At 37.6% G+C, this 8,739-nt stretch overlaps 3 protein-coding genes across 5 annotated transcripts in view; 2 read left to right on the top strand and 1 right to left on the bottom strand.

The window, feature by feature from the left end:
• The window catches only part of mfn1b (mitofusin 1b), a 14,548-nt gene extending 12,112 nt beyond the window's left edge, over positions 1–2,436 (bottom strand). Inside the window, exons 1-4 of one of the 2 annotated variants that reach the window (XM_032526197.1) lie at positions 2,171–2,436; positions 1,536–1,693; positions 1,252–1,387; positions 497–659 (exon numbers count right to left, since the gene is read on the bottom strand). In XM_032526197.1, the coding sequence (XP_032382088.1) occupies positions 497–659; positions 1,252–1,387; positions 1,536–1,683 (447 nt within the window). In that variant the 5' untranslated portion in view covers positions 1,684–1,693; positions 2,171–2,436. The remainder of the gene's footprint in view (positions 1–496; positions 660–1,251; positions 1,388–1,535; positions 1,694–2,170) is intronic. The other variant, XM_032526198.1, reaches the window with a different exon arrangement.
• Positions 2,437–3,645: 1,209 nt separating this feature from the next.
• plaat1 (phospholipase A and acyltransferase 1) lies at positions 3,646–7,684 on the top strand. 2 transcript variants are annotated; one of them, XM_032525879.1, is made up of 5 exons: positions 3,652–3,926; positions 4,771–4,820; positions 5,318–5,456; positions 6,447–6,715; positions 7,504–7,678. In XM_032525879.1, the coding sequence occupies exons 2-5, from the start codon at positions 4,794–4,796 to the stop codon at positions 7,603–7,605; spliced, it is 537 nt and encodes a 178-aa protein (XP_032381770.1). In that variant the 5' UTR covers positions 3,652–3,926; positions 4,771–4,793; the 3' UTR covers positions 7,606–7,678. The 2 variants fall into 2 exon arrangements, with proteins under 2 accessions (XP_032381771.1, XP_032381770.1); XM_032525880.1 differs by lacking the exon at positions 4,771–4,820 and having other exon boundaries at positions 3,646–3,926; positions 7,504–7,684.
• The window catches only part of clcc1 (chloride channel CLIC-like 1), a 26,430-nt gene continuing 22,242 nt past the window's right edge, over positions 4,552–8,739 (top strand). Inside the window, exon 1 of the mRNA XM_032525878.1 lies at positions 4,552–4,563. The gene's annotated coding sequence lies outside the window, so the exon portion shown is untranslated. The remainder of the gene's footprint in view (positions 4,564–8,739) is intronic.

Raw genomic sequence — 8,739 nt, 5'->3', positions numbered from 1 at the left:
AATATGTGTGGCAGGGCACCTTTAACTTCATGAATTAAAGAAAACATAACCAACCATAATTATAATAAGATGTTTCCTGTAATTTGTAATAACTATGACTTTACTTTCTCATGTCAGCTGTGACTGTTGAGCGCCCAAAAAAATCTGAGCACAAGGCTGTTTCTTTGATAACACATTCAAATATTCCACAGTGACAGTAATAGATTTCATCAACCACATCCCTGCCATTCTGACTGCATGTGGGCAAACTCTAGTAAATCAACAGAGGAAATGTGAGGAGGTGCAACCTCACTGCTGGTCTGATTAGTGAACATGGCCAGTTTCTGGTTTGTGTTAAAGCGTGTCTCTCCAATTACCATTAAGTACAAAATAGTTCTCAATTGTTGGGAACAACAAAAATGTGTAAATATTTAAATGTGAGAAAGACCAGTGCTTATAAAAGTCTAATTAAAACCTAACCAAACCTTTGCAAAAGAGTTACTAAAATAGCATTTACCTTGATGCTCTTTTCCTCATCAGAGCCCTCCGTCTTGAGGTAGGCCTTGTCATCGTCAGTGCCCTCCACACTAAGGAAGCAGTTAGTGGTGTGGCCAATCCCGCTGGGCAGCACACGGTCCCTCAGCATAGCGTTGACAACTGTGCTTTTACCATTACTGGTCCTAAAAACAAACAGAACACTCACTGACTGTATGTGCAACCAAATAATTCGCTCATATCTCAAATTAATCTCATAATGAACACATGTCAAGTCGTGGGTGTCACATCCTTATATATTTTAACTGTGAATGCAACCCACATACTAAATGTGGCTACTAATGAGTCAGACTGAGTAGATAATCTGGTTGTACTTGCAACGCAAAGTGTTTTCAATGTAAGCAACTCGTTGCTAAATCAAGCCAAGGCAATCTCTTTTTACTGTAACACACCCTTCCTATTGTGTTTTGGATTTAAAAGTGTTCCTTTGCATCAGTGCAGGGCACAACATGGTTCAATTAACATCAGCTTAAACTCAATTTCGCAGCATAGGTTTTACCAATAAAAAATGAATAGGGTGACTGAACAGTGTCATAACAAGGACACTAGTCAAATTAAAGGAACATGAAAGTGAAAGAAAAAGTGCAGGCGTGTGCATCACAACAATGTCTGTGAAGGTTGCTTTTATATAAAAGACCGTTTGAGAATCACATCAGAAAAGTGTTCAAGACAATATTCTCTTCAAATAAAATTGAGGTGTGTATATAGATGTTTTACCTGCCAAAAAATGCCACTTTCATGTGTCTGCGTGCCAGCACCTCCTTGATGACAGCAAGTTTGTCAGCATATGCCTGGATCTCCAACTTTTGATCCTGACTCGCAATGTTCTGCAAAGCTTTAGCGCCACAAGTGTCTGTTCAACACACACAGACATAAAACAACACCACCACCACCACCACCACCACAGACTTCATGAGACATTCAGACGGAGAGAGCTGTTGTTGTCATCACTTCTCTTAAACATAAAATTATTTTGTATCCAGATAAGCAAACCCTCTCACCTTCTACAAAAGCTGACGTCTCTTTCACATAGTTCAGGAGTTGTTCAAACACATCGCTTATCTTCTTCTTGGCCACAACAAAGCGCTTCAGAGGGGAGAACTCCCCCCGACTTGAATCTGACCGTATAAACGGAGGAGCTGCAGCCATTGTGTTCAATCTGAACACCGAGAGGGGTCAAAAAGGGGCAAACCGTTATATCAGAGCACACACATGGACAATGTTCACTGACGTGAGGGTCATGTTATTAAACTGTTTAGATCAAGCTTGATGGTTTATGTTTGTGATGATAAGATTGCAGTTGTACAACTTTTTTTAGGTAACGTTAATGTTAACTCTCATTGCAGTAAAGCTGGAAGGTTAACGTTACATGTTAGCAAAGTGGGTTAAGTTATATAATAATAAGTTATCCCACTTTTAGTGAAAACAGCATAGAAGTTAGCAATGATAACTTCTTGCAACTTTAATACACATGAGAAAACTCCTATATATGTTTGGCTTTTATTTAGAAATCGTATGTTAAACGAGCGGGCGCGTTACAAAACGAGCTAACTGACTTAAGCTAGCTAACGTCACAAGCGGCAAGGCGGTAGTAAGCTAGCATTAGCATAGCTAGATTGTGGTATTATTTCCTTACCACAGTCCTAACACAGCCAGTGTCTTCTTCTCATAACACACACAGTATTGATCCGCAGAGACAGACAATCCTTTGCCTCGCTGGAAGATACTTGCTGTCAACCTGGCTAACCTTCTGTTTGTATCCTGTAGTGGCACAAATGTCAAGCTGCATGTCGCAGCCAGAGAAAGGCTTCCGGGAAAAAACTTCGTAATAATAACCCAAAAACCCAGTTGATCAGAGAGGCTGCGTCGGACATTGTGCCACAAGTATTTGAATGTGGTCAGTTGGATAAGATTTTAGTTTAGTTCCTGCTGACCTGCGCTTTAAGTAGCTGTGGTTGTTAAAGTCAACTGATTCATTCTTGTTTGTGGTTTTGATTTTACAGGGTATCTATTTGTTATTATTATTATTATTATTATTATTATTATTATTATTATTATTATTATTATTATTATTATTAAGTTTTGTATTTTTTTAGCAAACGTTTAGTTTGTATACTAATGCCAACTGAACTGATCATACCATTTTTTGTGTTCAAATAATTAAAAAAAAAAACATTATTCAAAAAACAAACATTTACAAACAGTTACAAAAAATACAATGTGACATAGGAACGCGTCCCAGGACCAAAACATAAAATAAAATAAGTAATAATAAAAACTCAGAGAGGGAGACAAACAACACATGCAGAAACAGGTCACACACAAACAGACACACACGGACAGACTCAACTGATCATATATTAGTAGTTTATATAAAGAATACAGTTAGTTTTTATATATCAGAAATATTTTTTTTGAAACATGTAAATTTACGAGTGCTACACATGATGGTTCTGACATTCACCACTGATAGTGACCGTTCCGTTTCTTTTCTTTTTATTTTGAAACTAAACTTTCCTGCTTTCTTTACTGTCCTCCGCTTGATGCAACTCAACTGGGGAGGGGTGGGGGGGGGGGGGGGGGGGGGGGGGGGGGGACATGTGACGTAAAGGTTGTCGGTCAGCCAATCAACGAGCCAAGAATCCATCCAACCCCTGTGATCTCCTTTACTGCAGCTGATTCTTAAGCACACCACGCCTTGAATTTATTATACACAGGACAGGTGTACTGAATATGAAGCTTGAACAATAGTGTCAGAAATGTTGGTAAGTTTTGTAATAATGCATATAAGAAATTTTGCATAATTAAAAAAAAAAGATTAAGGAAGAAAGATTGTTGATCTGTTTACCTTTTACACTTGGAAAATGTTAAGAACTCCCAGTTTAAACCCTCTCAGGGTTTTAATTTCCTCAAGCTTTATATCTTTAAAAAAAAAAACTTTTACCAACTTATCTGTGGAGTTGTACAAACGTCATGAAAAAAAACTCTCATTCATTTAATGTCACTTCTCCAAGCGCAGAGAATGGACAGCATTTAAATGAAATCAGCAATACATGTGTTGCCTTTGCCAGCCCACAATAACTATTATTCATAAAAGCAGTGAGGCTGCTTGTGAATGGGACAATGGCAGAGAAGAAACGCCTCTCTGTGTATGTGTGTGTGTGACCTTAGCAACTGTGGCAAACTGTCACCAGTCAGAGCAGTGGACACTGAAATACCTCCAACAGGACCTCCAGCGTCTGGTTTGGCTTTGGGACATTTGACAATCATCTCAGAAAACTTGGAATCAATCTCTTTCTGTTTTTCATTTCTTGCTGGATTTCTTTATGGTTATGTGCGGATTTATGATGGAAAATTAAAATGGTGAGGAAGAAAAAGCTGCTGGTGTTTGAGTAAGTATTTATCCTGTATGCATCTGCTCTGTGTTGACTGTTTGAGCCTCTGACATAAATTCATAAAATTACTATCATAATGCTATAACATTACAACAAGGTATGTTAAAGGTATCTATGGCACTTTTTATAATATGTGTTATAGTAGCCTATGTCTACATAATGTTTTGTATAGTCGCAGTGGATGTTTTAGAGCATTATTAAAATAATCACACAGAGATAAACTGTGTGTTTTAATGCCAGAGTTTTGGTTTGGTAAAATAATAAGAGGCTTTTTTCAGCATGCCTCCAGCATCATACATTAATGATGAGATGGATGTCCTAATTGCTCTCCTGGGCAGATATAGATTTCCTCCTATCCATGTGTAATTTTGATCCGATCTAAACATTTCTCTTTCTCTGGAATTAACCACCCTGACATTTTAATTTATTTTCATCTCAGGTGATCATAGGCAATTCGTGAAAAATAACTATTAGAGATCATAAACGTGATATAAATTCACATTTTTATGGGTGATAATAACCTGGGCTAAAACTATTTTTCTGTCAGCTTCCTCATTGTATTGATGCTATTGTGACAGCACAGGTGACACAAGTGCCTACGTGTGTATTGTTTGTGTGTGTATGGGTGTTGTGTGTGTGTGGGTGCCCTTTACATTGTACCATGCTATCTAGCATTCTCTTTCTCTGAGAATTTAGTTATTTTTGCCTTTTGACTCTTGTCTTAACACAAACTAAGTCATAGAATAAATAAAAAAAACACAAATCATTTCTCAGATTCATGTTAGTGATCTGTTAGTGAGTTTTGTTTGTTTCTCCTACATCTGTTTTCTTTTCTTTTTAGAATTTGTGGAAGCATGATGTGGGATGGATAAACGACAACAAAACTCCACTGTAAGTTGAAGTTTGTTTTTATGATGGCCAAATGTGGCTATAATGATGGAGAATGAATTAAACCTGCTGTAAACATATGTGTGAGTCATTTTAACAAGTGATCCAGCAACTGTTCAGTGTAAAAAAAGGCCTGATATAAGATTTGAATTTAAGTTGTCAAGGGATGTCATTCTGCATCAGATGTTTTGTGACCATAATATGTAATCATATAAATGTTTCTATATTCTGAACATTCTTATTTTATACTCAAATTTCATTGTTTTATAATAGACACATAAAGCCCCCTTCATCATTTTCATGAAAGCAATGTTTCAAATAGTTCTGTACTATATACTATATATACAGTAAATATACGTATATGTATATATACATATACATATATATACATATATGTATATATACATATACATATGTATATATACATATGTATATATACTTACATACTTCTATATACTGCATCTGTAATACTGTGTGTCCCTTTTTCACTCTGCATGCAGATGGCCTCTAATGACCCTGACCTTCCTGACCCTCCTGCTGACCCCCAGCCTGGTGACCTCATTGAGATCTTCCGACCAGCCTATCAGCACTGGGCTCTCTACCTGGGAGATGGTTACATCATTAACTTAACTCCCGTTGGTCAGTACGAAAGGATACAAGTGTGACTGGCTGAACTAAGTTTTACAAAAAAAGGTGTATCTCATAGACCATAGCTTTGATAAGAGGACAGGAAACTCAATTACCAGGAAACTATTGTCCAGCTGTTAAATTTGACTGCACTATCAAGGCACTAAAAGTCATATTTTATCTTAAATATGACCATTTAGACACCAACAGTCACATGTAGATGAATTTGAAGCACTTTGATACTGTGGATTTCAAGTATAGGGCCCTCCTGCAGCCTGCCTAAAGCCATGTAAAGCCACACACCCACCTCTTAAAAACACCCTTTTAAACACGGTTATGGATCGGGAATGGTGAAAAGTAACTAAGTACATTTATTCAAGCTCTGGCTGGGAACATTGTTTTCACCCTTCTCCCTCCCTGCGTTTACTGCCTGTATCTCTACTGTCCACATTTAAATAACGGCAACATTCTAAAAATATTCTTCAGGAAGGACTTTGACTTGTAAAAGAAGTATTTTTTCATTGTCGTATTGTGACTTTTTCTTATGTAGAAGATATAAATACTCCTTTGACCACTTTGGTTTGGTTTAATGTCCCTTAGCACTAATATTCTACAACATGAAATATGTATGACTAAATATACAAGTATCAGAGTATAATATCTGATAATGTGAGAGTTTTACACTCAAAAATTTAACATCAGTCCACCCACTGTCTCTATGTTATGGTACATTATGGTTTCTAAAAATTGAACTTTGTGTAGGACTTGTGGCTGGTTCACTGGTCCACTTTTACAGTATGACAATACATTTAGTTTATGTGGCCGGCATCCAAAATGACTTTGGGATCTGGTCGTTGTGCATCCTCACATCAACTGTCTTTCCATGTTTTGTTTCTAACGATTATAGTTCCAACATCCAAAAATATTCACTTATGGTAAGTTGTAAACTCTGTAGAAGAAAATCTTGTTATCATACTAAAAGCCTCTCCTCTTGCTCTCCAGATGAGAACCAGGCAGCCGCCATGTCCAGTGTGAAGTCCGTCTTCAGCCGGAAGGCAGTGGTGCGCATGCAGCTGCTGAAGGAGGTGGTGGGAAGCGACTCGTACCGTGTCAACAACAAGTACGACCACAACCACACACCCCTGCCCATCTCGGAAATCATTCAGCGAGCTCAAGTCCTCATTGGCCAGGAGGTGTCTTACGACCTGCTGGGGAGCAACTGCGAGCACTTTGTTACTCTTCTGCGCTACGGGGAGGGGGTGTCCGAGCAGGTCTCTCACTGTTTATTTTGTTTCTGCCTCATGTGCCATCAGGGCAAGATACTCACTTTTCACTCAACATATCACAGTGAATGATGACATGTCACCACTGCCATAGTTTTACTTGTGAAGTACATCTTTTGAAACAGAACAGGACAGTTACACATTTAAAAGACAATTTCTTAAAAATAAACCTTACCATAAAAATAAATCCAACATTTACTTTACAATGGCCTGTGTTACTTTCTGTACTCCAGACTGTTTCTGTGTACATCTCAGTTTGTGTGGTTGTCAGCTTAATTAAGGGACACTTTTTCTTTTTCTAGAGGGTTCTCTCTATTTCAGGTAATAGGTCTGGCATAATTAGATAAACTCACCTAAATACAATCACTGAGCCTGTTTTGATGGCTCGGTTTAGGCACATGTTTCAATTGTTAAAGTTATGGCCATAGTCTGGGTGAATTTTAAAAGGACACTCCACCCAAATCTATGTTTTGATTGTCACTCACCCCTATAGCCTTGAAAAGGGGCTAACAATGTTGCACTTTCTATCTTTACAGAGAATAGAAGCTGTGCATAAGGTTGGACTAACTTAGTTTCCAAGGGTTTTGTGTCCAGTTTTTAGGTTTAATAATTATCAAAACATCTATATGAACCGGTCAAAAAAAATCTTTGCTGTTCATTTTTATATTCAGTGTGTTAAAAACATAGTCACCCTATGCACAGTCAGTTAATCATTAATATGTTTAAGATCCCGATAATCCTCAGTCCACTTCCTCTTGTCTTCCTTGTCTCTTCAGGCTACACGGGCCATTGGGGCTATCAGTTTGGTGACGGCAGCAGCCAGTGCCTTCTCTGTCCTGGGACTGATCAACACACGTTCCAGAAACAGGCCTTTCTGACAGCTGTGTTCTTCACTGAAGGGTGTTGTCTCCCATCATCCATGCGGCTGTGATTAAAAATAATAATAATAAAGAATTAATAAAAATACAAATGACTGTGTTACTTGTTCAGAAACTGGCCTTATATAGTTTACACCGTATAGTCTCATCTGTGTTTGTTGGTCAAATATGAATAATTCTGAAGCTTGGTCAGAGTGTGAAATTTTGTATGCGTTGGTGGCTGCTTCAACGTCCCCTTATAAGGTGCTGGATTTATTTTAAACAACGAGACATGTACACTATCCATAACATGGACAGTCTCTGGAGGGAAAGCTTCCGGCTGGATTTTGTGAATGTAATTTTGTTGCTTCCATTCACTTAATAAATTATTTTACATGGTAAAACTTGGGTCAAGTGTTAGTAATCTCACCAGCCCTTTACTGCAACATACTTCATTATGTAACACTGCCAGCAGTGTAGGCCTACTATTTACTGTTGGGTGGTTGAAGATGGTTATTTTTATTCAGGGGGCCTTAGAGTTAATGCAGGGGGACCTGCAATTTAAAAAAACAATACAAATTAAAATATATATCGGAAAATATACATTAACATGAATCCAACGTAGATAAAAGATAAATCGCTGTATTTGTGAACAAACTGAACCATGTCGTTTACACAACACTGGCTGTTAGGTAACGTACTACCTAGCTACTAAGGTAGCCATCCACAGATACAGTTCAGCTCAAGTATTGACTGTGCTTGTCACATGTATGTTTAAAATTAAAACATGACGTAGAAATGTATGAATAAGTCTATCATTTTGATCTCAATAGCTTAGTATTGTATGCACCATATAAGAAGAATGTGTACTATAGGCTTAGGCCACAATGTTGAAAGTTTTTTTACAACTCAATTTAAAACAATATGCTGTAGGGACCCCCTACTAATCCGTCCCTCTCGTTTAGGGGTCATTGGCCTAAAAAAGTCGAAGACCCCTGGTTGAAACTACAGCAATTAATCATATTTTGGTATGTTTGGCATGTAAAAACTTAATCAGAAAAGTAGCAACTAGCAAGTTGCACATTGTTTTGTATGCATTGAAATATTTGTTCTTGTATTATATCTGATTATTATTTCATGTATATTGTATGTATG

Source organism: Etheostoma spectabile, chromosome 9 (genome assembly GCF_008692095.1).
Source record: "Etheostoma spectabile isolate EspeVRDwgs_2016 chromosome 9, UIUC_Espe_1.0, whole genome shotgun sequence".
In the NCBI taxonomy this organism is placed as follows: domain Eukaryota; kingdom Metazoa; phylum Chordata; class Actinopteri; order Perciformes; family Percidae; genus Etheostoma; species Etheostoma spectabile.
This window is presented reverse-complemented; position numbering and strand designations above follow the sequence as displayed.